A 16,051-nucleotide genomic window follows, 5' to 3' on the forward strand; every position below is an offset into this window, starting at 1 on the left:
ACTTTTATTATCTTTAAGTCTTCTTAATCCGTGTTGTGCGTTTGTTGTTTTATGTATTTATACTGTTTGTTGCGTACAGCGCTTTGCTACTACATTTCCCATGATCCTCCGCCGCCGCGGTTCCTCCTGACGTCACGACGCACTGTTTCCGCTTCCTTCCCTTGCTGCGTGGTTTAGCGGCGTTAGCTTGTCGGGTCACGCTGCTGGCCGCTTGTCTCAGTAACTGAACGGGTTCGGACTGATTTCAGAACCATGTCGTACCACGAAGAGGAGGAAGTCACCGCCAAGGTTCGTCCAACGCGCTTCTGAACTACTTTAGTGACATTTCTCACCCAGATACCAGCGTTAGCCGCATAGCTAGCCGCATAGCTAGCTGCTAACAGTCGGCAGCTAGCATGAGAGCCGCTGTGCTGCTAACGGGCGTTTCTGTGTCTGTAGGTAGTTTCTGATGTCTGGTGGCTGGTTTTCAGGGTTCTGGGTGTTTGTCCTGTAAATCTGGTGCTGCTGATCACTATTAGCATGACGGATATTATCGCTTCTGCTGAATGATTGAATGACATTTCTCTCCACAGTACGATCCTTACGACTACGATCTGCACACAGGTAAATATTACACACGCTATTTGGTCATATTTATGTTTTGATGGTCAGGTTTGATGTTCATTATTTAAAAACGATTTAATGGATGTTAAGTTCAGGTGGAGTATTCCCGAAAATCTTAATTTATTTAAAACTGTTTCTATTCAAAGTGGAAATTCTCTGCATGGATTGATTACAATCAGTGATCATGTTTAAAGCGATTTATCTCTGTTAATTGTCATGATTGTGGCTTTCAGATGAGCCAAACATCAGAAAATTAAAATAGAACATGTGATGACCAGCAGACACAGTTTTATTACAGCGATGTTTACTAAATACATTCATTTAGCAGACAGTCAACCACAAGAAGAAACACAGATCATAGTTTAAGAAGCCGCCAGTTCTAACTGCTGTCCATCTTCATCATCCATCCATCCATCCATCTTCTATGGGTCGGGTCGCGGGGGTAGCAGCTTCAGTAGGGGGGGTAGCAGCTTATTGGAAAGTTGGGTGGAAGGAAAAAGTGCTGCGAATAGAAAATCCACGAGCAACTGGATCAGGATGTTGGGAGAGATTAAAAGGCACCGAGGCTGTAGTCTGCTTCAAGAAACAACTACTGCTTCTAATGTGTGTGTTGATGACCATGGGATCACAGTAATAATCCAGTTATATTTGGTTTCATTTGCTGTTGGCCATAATCATCAAAACAGAAATACACACTTAAAATATGATCTAAGAGTTTCTCTTTTTATACTGAATTAGTGAAAACAGAAGCTTGCACTCCGCTGGAGTGGCTCTTAAGTGAAGTTGGCCGTCGCCTTCTGTCCGCAGGTGATCCTAAAGCCGACCTGGCGTACGAGAGGCAGTACGAGCAGCAGACCTACCACGTCATTCCGGAGGTGATCAAGAACTTCCTGCAGTACTTCCACAAAACCATCTCGGACCTGATTGACCAGAAGGTGTACGAGCTGCAGTCCAGCCGCGTGTCCAGCGAGAGCATCGAGCAGAAGATCTACGAGATCCAGGACGTCTACGAGAACAGGTGAGCTGGGCCGCCGCTGAGGAGAGGTGTGTGTGTTTCTGTGTGTGTGTTCGCTGGCGCTGAAGCTGATCTTTGGTTTTTGCTTCTTTTCAGCTGGAACAAGTTGACTGAGCGCTTCTTTAAGACGTCCCCCTGGCCTGAGGCTGAAGGCATCGCGTCGCTCGTTGGAAACGGTGAGAGCGTCGTCCAGTCGGTTCCTCGCTTTAGTGATCTGCTAACGACGATGATTAATCATGTTAGATAAATTAAAGATAAGTGGCAGAGAGGAGACGATCTAAGCAGCCTGTCAGAGCCTTTGCAGTAGGGGTGGGTATTGCCAAAGAAGCCACGATCCGATTCTATCACGATGCATCACGATACTTAAATTATTGCGATGCATCGCGATGCATTGTAATATTTTCACTGAACACTGTTAGAAAAAAAAAAAACAGCCATTACCAGTGGCTGACTGGCTGTGTATGATCTGGATAGTGTCTTCAATTGATACATAACTGAAAGCAACTGAATTCATACATAGCTGTATTTATTGAAACGACTTTAGGAGGTATTGCCATGAAAATAAATACTACTATTACTGGACACAAATATTAGTATTACTGGAGTGGACACACTGACAAAAAGTGCTTAGGATTTATAAAACTTAAAATAACAAAATAGGGATAATCAGTGCTGCTTACATGGCCTCAGTGGTCCTTTAAACCAATGAAGTTGTACTCCACTTGTGTTTGGCTGATGTTCGCCAACCATTCATGCAATTTAATTTATTATTTTTTTTAAATTAATAATCGATACTTGCCATCAAGAATCGATGCAGTAGATTGCGAAAATTAGAATCGCGATGCATCATCATGACGATTATTTTGCACACCCCTACTCTGCAGCACCATCCTCCACCCAATTGCCGTTACACATTTTCCTAAAGAACGGCGAATGCTAAAGATGTTTTTGCCCTTCGCACAGATGCCGTGTTCCTCATCCTCTACAAGGAGCTCTATTACAGACACATCTATGCTAAAGTCAGCGTGAGTACCAGCACCACCTCAGCACCAACCCGGAGACGATAGCCGAGCCGTTGTGATGTCTGCTGACCGTGAACCTGTCTCTTTCTAACCAGGGGGGACCCACCTTGGAGCAGAGGTTCGAGTCCTACTACAATTACTGCAACCTCTTCAACTACATCCTCAGTAAGCTGCATTTTTAGCCCCGTTTTCAGCATCGCTGCTAAAATAGAACGGCAGTTCTGAGAATGTGTGACTGTGAACAGATGCAGATGGGCCCGCCCCTCTGGAGCTGCCCAACCAGTGGCTGTGGGACATCATCGATGAGTTCATCTACCAGGTGATCCACACCGTCACCACAGGGTGGAGGCTGTGATGTTGGTGGATTAAAGGCTAGATTTGTTCCTTCCCTTCCCTCCACAGTTCCAGTCCTTCAGTCAGTACCGCTGTAAGACGGCCAAAAAGTCAGAGGAGGAGATCGAGTTCCTGAGGAACAACCCGAAGATCTGGAACGTCCACAGTGTCCTCAATGTCCTCCACTCCCTGGTGGACAAGAGCAACATCAACCGGCAGCTGGAGGTCTACACCAGCGGAGGTAGGTCTGGTGTTCTACAGCAGGCTGCAGGAGATTAGATGATTGGAGGCTTTAAATACGTCACTGAAAGTTTAAATGAAGGAAATGTAGCTGATGTGATGCCGGGCGTACACTGTACGATGTTTTCGGTCGTTGTCCTGAGATTCAGCTCAAACTGTGCGATACACTTAAGGGTTTAAAGTTTCCAGCTCTCCATCTGGTCTCACTGTACGGCCCGACACTCTGAGGTCTGACTGCTCACACTGTACGTCTAAAAACCACGTCAGAATCAGCCCCATAGAGAGATGGAGCTACTCTGACTTGTCTATCCGGAAGCCAAACGTCAACAGTAGAAGAAGAAAAAGACAGAAGTGTCGATGCTCACTGGTAAATATGAGGCTCACTAGAACGAAACGCTGCCTTGGAAATTCTACGAGTTGCTCCTCTGTAGTTTGACTCCACGTGACACTTACCAGGGCTTAACCATTTTGGAAGATAATTTAATTGAAATTTTTTTTATCTTGACATTCCGATTTAATGTGATTTTTTTTTTTTTTTTTTTTTTTTTTTTGTCTTCAGTTTAATTCATCATGTCTTTTTAAACATATACAAACAACAAATCAAGCTGTTTCATCACCGTGCAGACTAGGCACTAAAAGAGCCGCTGCGTCTCAACTCAGAGCAGAAATTATTGCGTTCTGCCAACGATATATTTCAACCAAAACTGCGGTTTTGATTTTGACTTTTCTCCGCATTGACCACAAGCAACAAAAATGGCCTCTAGATAAACGTGTTTGTAAACGAGGACTATTTAAAATAAGTACTTGTTTTAATTAATCAGAATATTATTCAAGAGAACAGGCATCAATCCTTGTTGGACATAAAGTTCAACCAACAAACACGTCTATGTATTAAACTGATTGACCAGAGCTTAATGTTATGTATGATTATATAAACTTTAAAACAAGTAATAAAATTAGATTATCTCACTGCTGCAACTCTTCCTTCCATGTGGAGCAAACCCACTTTAAACAGTTTACAGGATGCGTCTGTGTATTTTAATTGTTATGTAGCCAAAAACTGCTGACCTCTGCGATCTGGAAATTGCATTTTATTAAATTGTGATTATATTGCAAATGCGATTAATTGTGCAGCCCTAACACGTACCACCTTCGTGCTTCTCTCTACTCCTGTTTTCCTCTGAGGAGAAGAAGAAGAATTCCCTTGTTTGCACATGCTCAGTGCGCGATGTTGGGGGAAATCAGCTCATAGCTCTGCTTCAACAGCAGGAGGCGCTCACCATCTCCTCAGGAGGGCCGACTGAATGTCAGACATGTTTGATCCTTTCTGATCAGGAGGTGGTGTTGAGAAGCTGATCGCCCCTCGTTAACCCCTCTATACGACACAACACCTATCCAAAAAATTCTCACACGACTGAAGATTCGTCCCAAAAAGGGCAAAAGCTCTCGGTGTACGTCTGGCTTTAGTCTGTCAGTGCTGACCTGTTTGTTGGCTGCAGGGGACCCAGAGAGCGTGGCCGGAGAGTACGGACGTCACTCCCTGTACAAGATGCTGGGCTACTTCAGCCTGGTGGGCCTCCTGAGGCTGCACTCGCTGCTGGGAGATTACTACCAGGCCATCAAGGTCCTGGAGAACATTGAGCTCAACAAGAAGGTGAGGCAGGAGCTCGTTACGGCGTATAAATAAACGTCAGGTAGACGTGTCGATGACTGACCTCCTCTGTCCTGCAGAGCATGTACTCCCGTGTGCCGGAGTGCCAGATCACCACCTACTACTACGTAGGCTTCGCCTACCTGATGATGCGGCGCTACCAGGACGCCATCCGCGTGTTCGCCAACATCCTCCTCTACATCCAGAGGACGAGGAACATGTTCCAGAGGTCCACTTACAAATACGAGATGGTCAGCAGGATCAATCATGGAGTAAAGGTTTTTATCTTGAACCCTTTCACATGATCAGAGTGAAACGTTGCTCTCTGAACCGCTTTCAGATCAATAAGCAGAACGAGCAGATGCACGGCCTCCTGGCCATGCTCTCAATTACCCCATCGCATCACCATCACATGGTGACCCATGCTGCGAGCATTAAAGCGTAGAGCTCGACTGCTCTACGCTGGAACCCTGGTTGTAGGGACTGTGTAGCCTGAGAGATACCGGTGGACCGGGACCGGTAGACTGGATGGTGACGCAGTAGATAACCTGGGATAAGATACTACCTATGGAGACTGATGACAGTGTCCTAGGAACTTGTACTGAGTCTTGACTTGATTAGACTGACGGTGGCTGGGTGGACCTGATGGTAGACCTGGTGTGACCTGATGGCCTCTGCTAAGTTCACCACCGTCCAGTGGTGAGCAGCGGGTCTCTGGTCCCTGAACACGTCACACACTGCCAAGATTGCGACGCCGCCACTGCCCTCTGGTATCAGAGGGGTTTATAAAAGAGGAAGGAGACTTTTTGCATTCCTTTTGTGAGAGCAAATGTGGCTCTTACATAACTCATTAAGGCGGTGTGAGAGCAGCATTTTGGGAGGATAACAGGAAGGTTCCAAAAAAAAGTAAAAAATAAATAAATAAATAACTGGACTTTTTTTCCCCGAAGGTTGAAGACGCTTTGCTTCCCATCCAGAAAATTTTCTCAGTTCAAATATCTGTAGTAGTGTGGATTTATATTATTACCCAAAAAAGGCCTTGTTCTGGCTTAGATACCAGCAAATTAAACCTAAACTGGTCCCTCCTTAGTAATGGAGAGTCACCCTAATGACTCTCTTTGTGGCCTGGCTTACAGGGGAGATGTGATCACCTGCATGATGGTGAGGATCTTATCTGGCTTATCTAAGCCAGAACAAGGCCTTTTGGGCAATAATATAAAGCTTGGAGCTCCATACTACAGATATTTGAATTGAGAAATCTTTCTGGATGGGAAGCGAAACATCTTAAACTTCAAAAAACAGTCCAGTTGTTTTGTTTTTGAACTTTTCTTGTAATGATCATGACCTGGATGACTGAGAATCTTCACCATCATATAACAGGCAGGTTGACCAGATTACTGCAGAGTTATTCTGTTATTATTCTGAACCTTCTGTCCGGTCTGGACACGTTGGCAGCCTGTTGAACAGCTGAGGTCCGGTTAGCAGGTACCTTCTCTGGGGAACAGAGAGGGAGGCGTTCATCCTGTAACACCAGCAGCTAGATGCTAACGCTACTGTTAGAACTCTGTAATAATTTTCTCTATTTTTATGGTAATTAAAGCATTAGCTCTAATACTCTAACGTTCTTCCAGAGGGCCAGCAGGTCAATGGTAGAAGGTGGCTCCAGCCGCTCTGCGTGGCGTCACCAGTAGATCTGCAGCCGCCCGTCCTTTCTTCATGCCGTTGTCCTGCTTCCCTTTCAGAGATCTGCAGGTGTTTGAGGAGCTCTTCAGCTTCGCCTGTCCTAAGTTCCTGTCCCCGGTGGTGCCAAACTACGACAACGTGCACCCCAACTACCACAAGGAGCCCTTCCAGCAGCAGCTGAAGGTCTTTGCTGAGGAGGTGCAGCAGCAGGCTCAGCTCTCCACCATCCGCAGGTATTCACCTCAGCGTGTTCTGCATCGTTCCTCTTTTGCTGTCGTTGGCGTCAGTAAGCGTTAAAAGCCGTGTGACCGCGGTCCACAGCTTCCTGAAGCTCTACACCACCATGCCCGTTGCCAAACTGGCCGGCTTCCTGGACATGACGGAGCAGGAGTTCCGCATCCAGCTGCTGGTCTTCAAGCACAAGATGAAGAACCTGGTGTGGACCAGCGGCATCTCCGCGCTGGATGGAGAGTTCCAGTCCGCGTCTGAGGTCGACTTCTACATCGATAAGGTGAAGGTTTCATCGGTTTTGGCGCTTTTTTTTGTGTTGTTTCGGGTCAATATGAGTTTTATTGTTGGATTAAAACGACCTGATTAAATGTAAAAGGCAGTTTTTAAGTTCTGATGTCACTCAGTAATTAAAGAGTGACACCAGAAGTCTTAGAAATTAGCTTTTAAAATCATTTTCACACTGACTGATGCTCATTTATATTCTTTTTTTCTTAGGGTGTGATGCTTTTTGAGCTCTTTCAGTTGTTAGCGAGGTTATATTTGTAATTTTTAATATCTGCAGGTCTGAGTAATTGAGCTCAGCTTTAATCACAGATATTGATTTAACAAGGTGGTGCAATTACTTTTTACCAGAGGGGCAGGTTGGTTTGAGTGGCTTTTTTCCTCCTTAATGAGTAAAATCATCATTTGAAAGCTGCTTTTTTTTCATTTAATGGATTTGTTGATGTGAAACATTGAAGTTGGAGGAAAAAAAAGGGGGTAAAAAAAAATTTCCCAGCTCTGTAAATTCCTGATTCAGGGGTTTACAGAGCTGCAAAAGCACCGTAAACACCGATGGAGAGAAGTCCCAGCTGATGTCTGATATTTTACTGCAGATAAAAGGTTTTGTGTTTATTCTGTGACGTTCGTTTCTCTCCTGCAGGACATGATCCACATCGCCGACACCAAAGTTGCTCGTCGGTACGGAGACTTTTTCATCAGACAGATCCACAAGTTTGAGGAAGTAAGTGGACATTCACAAGGTTTAATACGTCTGAGTTTGCTGAAACGGCTTTATTCTATAAAATCAGACTGATTTAATTTTTTTTCACCCTGATATTTAATAAGAAATGTTCTATTTTGGTCCTTTCCTTTACAGTTAAACCGGACGTTGAAGAAAATGACAATAACCGGAACCACGGTGGCAGCAACACCGATAACGGGCCGATGAGTCCGAGCTGCAAAAGAACCGACTCTTTGCTCCGATTCCTCATGAAAACTTTTCTATGTGACCCAAACAATAAAAGGAAGCAGTTGGTCTGAGAGCCAGTGGTGATGTTTCATGTCTGCAGTGTGTATGCTGGGTGGCCACCAGGGGGCAGTGCTTCATAGCTGCTGTGCTGGTGTGCTGCTTGTTAAAGTTTACTGCTCTACACTGAATTTAATACATTATTCCTCCTAAATTAGAGGGTTAAATTCAGATAAATCATAAATAAATTAATAATCCTGGTCTGTTATCTCCAAAGTAACTGAATATATTAATAAAATGTCAGCTATAAGTGAGGTATTAATAATAAAAGCTATACCTGTGCTGTGTGTAATGGATCCCTGAAATAATTCTAGTTTGCAGGTATTTATTAAGATGTATCTAATTAGTAGGACGTGTAAAACTTTGCTTTATGGATCATAATAGCTGCAAATGTTCAGTGTTTAATTCGCTGTGGTGCGTCAGGCGTCACATTGAGATCAGAGACTGTTGCATATTTAATTAGCACAGATCATCCCACAACATTTCCCAACACAGATCTCATGGCTGGCGACAACAATTTAAAAAAACAAAAACTTACAAAACAGGAATAAAAAAAAGCTTTTTTTTCTTCTTCTCCCCATTACACACCACTCAACGGAAACATCTGTTATACGAGGCAAACAAACGGACATGTCACCATAGCACTAGATACTCGTACGCCAAACATCCAACATTACTTCCTCGTTCGCTGTTTTGGTAAGACAACTTTTTTTTTTTTTCTTAAAAAATATCTTTTAATTCAATATGTTTTGTTTTTTTTAAATACAAAAATAAAAATAAATGAAAGATTTCTCATTTTGAGCATGACTTTGCCTCCTCCGCGTGGCAGTGTAAAGTCACTGGGCGCTTTGCCGTCTTCTAGAAAATCAGTAATTATTATTATTTTTTTTTTTTAGAAATATTTAAGTTCCTTTTTCATAAAACCTTTTTTTTTTTTGTCCTCCACCTTCGGAATGATCGTTGTCCGTTTTTTTGGGAAGTCTGCTGGATATGTTCGCCTTACGGAAAAAGCGTTTTTTCACATTTTTCTTCACTCTTCTTTGACTCTTCTCAGAAAAAACAATGAACAAAGTTCCACATTTGACTGAAACCTTCTTCAGTCGTTTCCAAACAAATAATAATATATCAGCTGCTGTTCCCGTGCTACGCTGACTGCGCCTAAACAACCCCCTAAAACGATTCAGCGCTCTCAGTCTCCCTGTAGAGGCCATCTGCTGGTCTGAGTGTGTAGAGTCCGGTTTGTGTGCGTTTGTGCGAGTGTCTGCAGTCCAGGTGTCGGTTAAAAAAGGTTCGATGACAACGAGGCGCCTTACGGACGGGTTTAAGGTCCTGGTTGGAGCAAACGCTCCCCCAGAGCGGCCCTGTCCTTCTCAGGGAAACCTTTGGTCCTGCTGAAGACTAGGCGTCCTTGCAGGATGGTTCACCGCTGCGCCGGCGGATGGGGTTTCCCCAGACTACAAACACTGCGGTCCTTCCCAGGACGGTGACGCCGCGGCACAAGGACACACATCAGCGGCGGCTGCCCTCAGACCAGCGAGGCCTCGGCTAGTCATAACTCGGTGATCTCCAGGGGACTCCCGGACAGCGCGTCCCCGTCCTTGTGCCGGTGCATCGGGGTGGACTTGGCGGACTCGGTGCGGGCGTTCCTCTCCGAGTACGAGCCGCCGTCTGCGTTCAGCGCCTCCAGGGAGCGAGCCAGCGCCCGCTGGTCGTCCTCCGGCAGGCTGTTGAGGTCAGAGGTCAGGAGCGTGCCCGTGCTGCCGTGGACCACGTGCACGCCGTCGGGCCCCTTCAACTCCACCGGCAGCTTGTGCTTGAAGCGCAGGTTGCCCGGTCCGCCGCCCAGGTGCTCGTCCTCCTCCTCGTCCAGGTCACTCTGGATCAGCTGTGAGAGACGGAGAAGAGCGTCAGTAAGAGGAGGTTAGCTGTGAGATAACACACCTTTTCACGTCTGAGGTTTCTCCTATCAGAGTGTTAAATTGCTCTGATCCTGCCAAGGCTCTGAGACTATAAGCATCTAATTATAGTGATTTGTTAGACAGAGATGAGGCCAAGAACGGAAAAAAAATGAGATTAGGACCAATTGTCTGCAGCAATAATGGGTCCAGACTGCACCGAACAATCAGGTCTGCAGAGAGGATCATCAGGGCGGACCTCCCCTCCATCAGGGCTTCTACCGGTCAAAGGTCAGCATGAGGGCAGCTAACATCTCTGCAGAGCCCACACATCCTGGACACACCAGTATAGACTTAACTTCAGCTCTACAGAGTGCTGGTAAAGTTTCTCCCCCCTCCGGCGGTCTTTATTCTGATGAACACCCAGCAGTCGTGTGCCCACATCCATGCCACTACTTCCTGTTTTGTTGGAAATGTACTCATATTTACAGGGAATGTGCTGAGGCCTCCATTCCTGGGAACGTCACCAGCTCTCCTAAATGATTTCCACTTGTGAACAATATTCCTCAGTGTAGAAAGATGGCCTGGAGCAAACAAAAGTTGCTTTTCTGAGGTCATAGCTGAGGCTTTTCCATCCTGGCGTTGTGTTGGTACTTTTAACCGGAGCAAACTGGCTAAAACTGGTACTTTCATAATTGTCCAGACTCCCTGAAGACCAATTCATTGTTTTAATTAGCCTTACATGTGTGCCACTTTCTTTTTTTATATCCTAAAGAACCAGCAAAGGTGTACTTTCCATTTTGGCCTCATCAGTGGTGGCCTACTGGTTAGAGCAGTGCGCTTGCACTTTGAGGATGCAAGTACCCGGTTCGATACCAAATGCCTGTATCTGGGTCCCTGAGCAAGACCCTTAACCCCAGATTGCTCCCCGGGCGCTGCACATTGCAGCCCACTGCTCCCCAATGGGGATGGGTTAAAAGCAGAGAACACATTTTATTGCTCTGTACTTGTGACAATGCAATGACAATAAAGTTGAATTCTATTCTATCTTTGTTAAATAAATAGTGAGAGTTTGGAACCAGAGTGTTTTTTGGACACTTAAGCCAGTTTTAACCTGGTGTAGATCAGATCGTTTCATGTCCTGATAGGTGGAACTCCAGAAATGAAAGGATGTGTGCTCTTCTTTTCATCATAAGTGAAAACAAAGATGTTTGGAAAATGTGACCGCAGTTGTTTTATCAGAGTAAACCAGGTCAGGAAAAGGACACAGCTGAAATGTAGATTAGTAGAGGCATCAGAGAATGAGCTTTTCCAACAGACCAAGATTTAAAAGAGTGAACGTCTCCAGCCGAGGGGGACGGAAAGGTTTCTGACAGATCTTTGAAAAGAGCAGACTCCATCCAGTGTGGAGTCTGGTTCAGGGCAGCCATAGAGCAGCAGTGGTGAAAAGGTCAGAAGGTCAGGGAGGGACTGAGAGGAGAAGCCAGATCCGCCTGAGCGGCGGTGGCGGCGGATAGGTCGGCCCACCTCAGTAACGGACGACTGGTCTCCCTCGCCGGTGGACACGGTGACGAGCCGCGCTGCAAAGAGCTTTTTCAGCCTCAGGTAGTCATCCAGAACCACCTTGAGCAGAGAACCCTGGCAGGAGGGCGGTTTGGATCAGACTCAGATCTGTGACTCCACCCAGCACACCCAGTCAGCACGTTCAGCTGCCCCACACCACACACACACCAACAGGCTGGAGATTCCTCTGCTGCTCAGTGCTCGATGACTGAGGTCAGGGGTGGAGGGTCTAATGTATAACCCATGATGTTGCTCACCTTGATTGGCCCTTCCCTCATAATCTGACCCAGCTTGGCGATGTTGTCGTACTCCTGTATGGCTGCCCGCAGGTAGCGATCATCCTCTGGCCTCGCTTGAGGCTCGCGGCCGAAGGTGCCCTGTGAGGGAAACCAAACGCACTCGTCATGGACGTCAACGCCATATAATGGGATTCAGGATGCTGAATGTCTGAGGCCTGACTGTCTTTCTCCAACCAGTGGGTCACCTCCACACACATTAATGTGGGCTCTAAGTATCTGAGTCTGTAAGGTCAATCTGAACTGAAGTTACTTCTTCTCAGCGTCTTTCCTGGCTCTTAAAGCACGGCTCACTAAGAGTTGAGCCCGGGGCCTTTCCGCTAGCTTAACCTTAGCCAGCTTCTTCCATTTTAATCTGCGTGGGATCATTGTCGGGCAGGAACAACCGAATGCGTACGACTTTCAGCTGATGGAAACAAACCGCCCCCCTCAGATGAGATGAGGGTCCGAAATTAAAACTCGCCAGACGCCAAATGCGAGTAAGTTTTCCGTTTGGCGTGTAAATTTCAGAGGGCTAGCTGCCACATGGTGAGTAAATGTTTGTACCAAATAAATCGTGTGTTCCAGTCATCATTTGGGTGGATGCTTCTTTGTGTTCCTCTACTTTCAGCTCGTATGACAACAAACGCGCACAAACACTGGAGGTGACTTAAGAGCTACAGCAGCTACGTCGTGTCCGTATGCTAACAGCTAGCATTTAGCTCAGGCTAAGTACGTAGAGGGATTACGTGGAGATATTCAGCAGGAGTCAGTCAGACTTACTTTGGCCGGTACATAATATGCTTTGCCGGTAATTTTTTTTACGTCTACCAGCCAAGTTGGCTGAAAACCAGGAACCAGGAAGTTAATTTCGGACACTGGATGAGACGGTTCAGGAACAACCAAGGCCTCAACTTGGTATAAACTGCTGGACCAGCGCCTCGATCTACGGTGAAGCTGATTAAGACTACTGTGGACTGAGGGCTCGCCTACCAAGAAGAAGCACCTCGACCAGAATAGCTCTGAAAGCTTGGAGCTGCCCATCTGGAAGCCTTTTGGAGGAAATGTTGATGATCAGCCAAAGTGCGTATATGAATGGAGGTATTGTGTACCATCTGTTAAGCATGGTGGTGGAAGCATCATGCTGTGGGGGTGTGTGTAAAATCTTAAGCTATAATTAGACCAGGAACTGGTTGGTATCTTCCAAAAGCTGAGGGACATTTATCCAAATATTACTGAGGGTGAACGTGTGTAAATGAGCATCGGTTAGAGAAAATACACAGCTAGTTTCTCAATTACAGTTCTAGGAAACACCTTATATGCTTCTTTTAATCTTCCTGGAAAAAGGACAATTCCAAATAAATCCATAACAGTAAAAGGTCCTCTGAATGTCAAGCTGAGGATGTATAGATGTCTAAACTCTACGTAATGTGGACAAGCGGCTGTGGTGAGAGACGCCGGGCGGACATCGGGACTGACGTGCGTGCGTGCCGGGCTGTTCCACAGGTCGGTGATCTCACTCAGGTTCTCCGGCAGGTCGTCCTCGTGCTCGGCCTGTGCAGCGAGCTCCAGGTTGCGGCAGAACGGGTCCATCCACACCGGGTTGGCTCTGAGGAGGGAGACGGCATAGAAAGCGTCACTTTGCTGCTCAGCTGGGTCTCACCGTGTTGGATATGCAGCTGCCGATAAAAACTAGTGTTGGACGGGGCTACGATCCAGCACTAAAACGGTGGTATCAGTATCGGCGAGTACCAACAAATAGGCACCGATACCATTTTGATGTTTGTATGTCACTTGAACGCAGCCTTCTCTCTCCCGACTAGTATTATGCTTCATATGCTTCATAATGCTGGACTGCTGAAACCCAAAATGGACACTGCACCACACTCACATAACTGCACATTTACACATTTGCACATATGCTTCAGACTGTTGAAATGCTGAAGCCACAAATGGACTCTGTACCACAAGTGAATAGCACACTGTCTATTTCCCATGCATTGTTTATATTGTTACATTGTTTTTCATTTCAATTGTTTACATAAATTGCTGCTGCATCTTTATCCTGAAAAATAAAGCAATCTACTGTGATTTCTAGAATGATTTTTCAAGCTGTATGCAAACGAAATTTCGTTCTGTACGCACTTTGTGCATACAAAATGACAATAAAGATATCTATCTATCTATCTATCTATCTATCTATCTATCTATCTATCTATCTATCTATCTATCTATTATACATATTATATAAGTTCATGAAAGTTGCACCATTTTGGTAGCCTCGTGAGACCATCCTGATCTCGCGAGCTTTCAAGGTTTCACTCGCAGATCAATCTGGCTACTCTCCGTTAAAGAAAATTTGGAGCCGTTCACCAAACGAACGTCCAATCAGCGTTGGCTTTGAGGTGGGTTGAGGTGTGACGCAACGGGAAGCGCGACGGTTCAGTCTAAAGAACATGGCGGCTTCAGCCGATGAAACTAGCGTTAGCGTGGCTATCGAGCAAGTTTTATCGGAATTACAGAGTATTTCTTTGCTGAGCTAACGAGCCTTTACCTGCAGCAGTAAGAGTAGCTTGGCTTGTGGTTGTGTTTTCGTCGTCGCTCTGTTACGAGCGACGACAAATCTGATTGGTTCATTTGGCCCGTCTATCACCAACATAGGCCAATCAGCTAACCAGTATTTTCGCCCCTTCCCAAAATTACTTCAACGGAAGGTTTCCAGATGGATATATGGAGCAAATCTATCTGGCGGAGTCAGGTAACCATTTTGGCATTTGAGAGCCCAAACTCAGGGTTTAAAAAGAGATTATTTAATTATTAATGTAATTTTACTGTCTTACTGTTGCACTACTATTATACATGTTATAATTTCACGAATGTTGCATTATTTTGGTCTTTGAGAGGCAAAAGTTTTTTCAACTATTGTCACCCATTCCAGGTAGGCAATAAAAAGTTCTACTACCCTAAGTAGTATGCAGTTCTTTATATATACACACACACATCAATTTCAAACACATGGTATCAGTATCGGCCAAAACTGCACAGCCAGGTATCAGGTATCGGTATCGGGGGCCAAAAAATGGCATAGGCGCAACACTAATAAAAACCAAAAGGCAGCCTGAGGAGGCACCACGGCAAGAAGGCCAACCTTTCAACTGTATCTTATTACTGGGATAAATCTGTAAGTAATCTGTAAAAGCAACACATGAACAGCTAAGTAATGTGGGATGAAAATGATTCATGCTCCAAAAACACTTATAGTCCCAGACTGTTCTGATAAAGAGAGTGGGCCCCTTGGGGGCTCCTTGGATGCATTCCTCACCCCTCAAACGAATACTTGTTGGTGTTTGGCATGTCCAGGATGTCCATGAGGCCCTGGTTTCCTGCAGAAAGCAAAGAGCGTAACAATCTGATGAGCATTTGTCCCGAGAAGGTCCCGTCTGTAAAACTACGCCCACCCCGCTCACCTGTGGATCCTGCAACGATGGCTTTAAGCTTCCTCTGGTGCCTGACAGGAGAAACATCACGAGAAGGTGAGAGAGTTACGCTGCTAAAGCATGTGCTCCTCGGCTGCTTTTTAAACCGCTCCCTGATTCCGAACACATCTGCTACGGCTCAAAGGGATTCTTACACTCTGCGATAATGCCAGTTCATCGTCACGAACAGAATCCCCGCCAGGCACAGCAGCACGGCCAGGATGATGATCACCAGCTGCGGAAAGGCGAGGAGAAAAGAGGCGTGAGCGCGGCTCCCGGGGCGCGTGTGGGGCGGCGGGAGGCTGCGGCTCCACGCTCACCTGCAGGGTGGAGATGTCGTCGGGCAGCTGGTCGCCAACGGCGGGCTGGACGTCCACCACGTTGTAGGTCCGGAACAGGTTCCTCAGCTGCTCCTTGTTCTCGTCGATCATTTGGATGACTCTGAAGACACACAGACAGAGCACCGTTAACACGCTGGCCTTACCCACCACAAGTCAGGCTTTAAAGAGCAGTGGGGGGGGGGGGGTAAGAGACCTTTCCACATCCAGGATGGTGTTGGTCTGATTGTTGACCACATGGATGAGCATGTCGGTCTGACCGTAGCTCACTCTGCCCTTCTTGTCCACGTGGAACTGAAAAGTATTGGAGCGAGGTTAAAATATTATCACACACCAATATACAGGAAATACACTTCAGTGTGTTTTATTGGGATGGCAGCTGATAAACCAACAGACGTGGTTTTACAACAAAAACCAGAAAAGTGTGGCATGTAAAAG

The 16,051-nt window shown here is 46.0% G+C and overlaps 2 protein-coding genes across 2 annotated transcripts in view; one reads left to right on the plus strand and one right to left on the minus strand.

The window, feature by feature from the left end:
- The first annotated feature begins 138 nt into the window (after positions 1–138).
- Positions 139–8,082, plus strand: eif3s6ip (eukaryotic translation initiation factor 3, subunit 6 interacting protein). Its single transcript, XM_036125931.1, has 15 exons — positions 139–288; positions 573–603; positions 1,411–1,621; positions 1,715–1,794; positions 2,582–2,643; positions 2,736–2,805; positions 2,886–2,959; positions 3,043–3,214; positions 4,713–4,867; positions 4,945–5,115; positions 5,205–5,279; positions 6,518–6,780; positions 6,869–7,058; positions 7,701–7,781; positions 7,917–8,082. Exons 1-15 carry the CDS (start codon positions 253–255, stop codon positions 7,986–7,988), a joined length of 1,743 nt encoding a protein of 580 aa, XP_035981824.1. The 5' UTR covers positions 139–252; the 3' UTR covers positions 7,989–8,082.
- A 421-nt stretch (positions 8,083–8,503) lies between these two features.
- The window catches only part of cdh23 (cadherin-related 23), a 263,409-nt gene continuing 255,861 nt past the window's right edge, over positions 8,504–16,051 (minus strand). Inside the window, exons 62-70 of the mRNA XM_036126497.1 lie at positions 15,810–15,907; positions 15,596–15,716; positions 15,431–15,510; positions 15,267–15,307; positions 15,122–15,182; positions 13,279–13,408; positions 11,782–11,901; positions 11,489–11,599; positions 8,504–9,951 (exon numbers count right to left, since the gene is read on the minus strand). Of these exons, the coding sequence (XP_035982390.1) occupies positions 9,616–9,951; positions 11,489–11,599; positions 11,782–11,901; positions 13,279–13,408; positions 15,122–15,182; positions 15,267–15,307; positions 15,431–15,510; positions 15,596–15,716; positions 15,810–15,907 (1,098 nt within the window). The 3' untranslated portion in view covers positions 8,504–9,615. The remainder of the gene's footprint in view (positions 9,952–11,488; positions 11,600–11,781; positions 11,902–13,278; positions 13,409–15,121; positions 15,183–15,266; positions 15,308–15,430; positions 15,511–15,595; positions 15,717–15,809; positions 15,908–16,051) is intronic.

This window comes from Fundulus heteroclitus, chromosome 22 (assembly GCF_011125445.2).
Source record: "Fundulus heteroclitus isolate FHET01 chromosome 22, MU-UCD_Fhet_4.1, whole genome shotgun sequence".
In the NCBI taxonomy this organism is placed as follows: Eukaryota; Metazoa; Chordata; class Actinopteri; order Cyprinodontiformes; family Fundulidae; genus Fundulus; species Fundulus heteroclitus.

What these genes read in the sequence shown, in the direction of transcription:
- eif3s6ip (XM_036125931.1), top strand. Translation starts at nt 253, where the DNA reads ATGTCGTACCACGAAGAGGAGGAAGTCACCGCCAAG. An exon ending in TCGATGAGTTCATCTACCAG is followed by an intron (nt 2,960 to 3,042) that starts GTGATCCACACC and finishes TTCCCTCCACAG; the next exon opens with TTCCAGTCCTTCAGTCAGTA. An exon ending in CATCGCATCACCATCACATG is followed by an intron (nt 5,280 to 6,517) that starts GTGACCCATGCT and finishes GGTCAATGGTAG; the next exon opens with AAGGTGGCTCCAGCCGCTCT.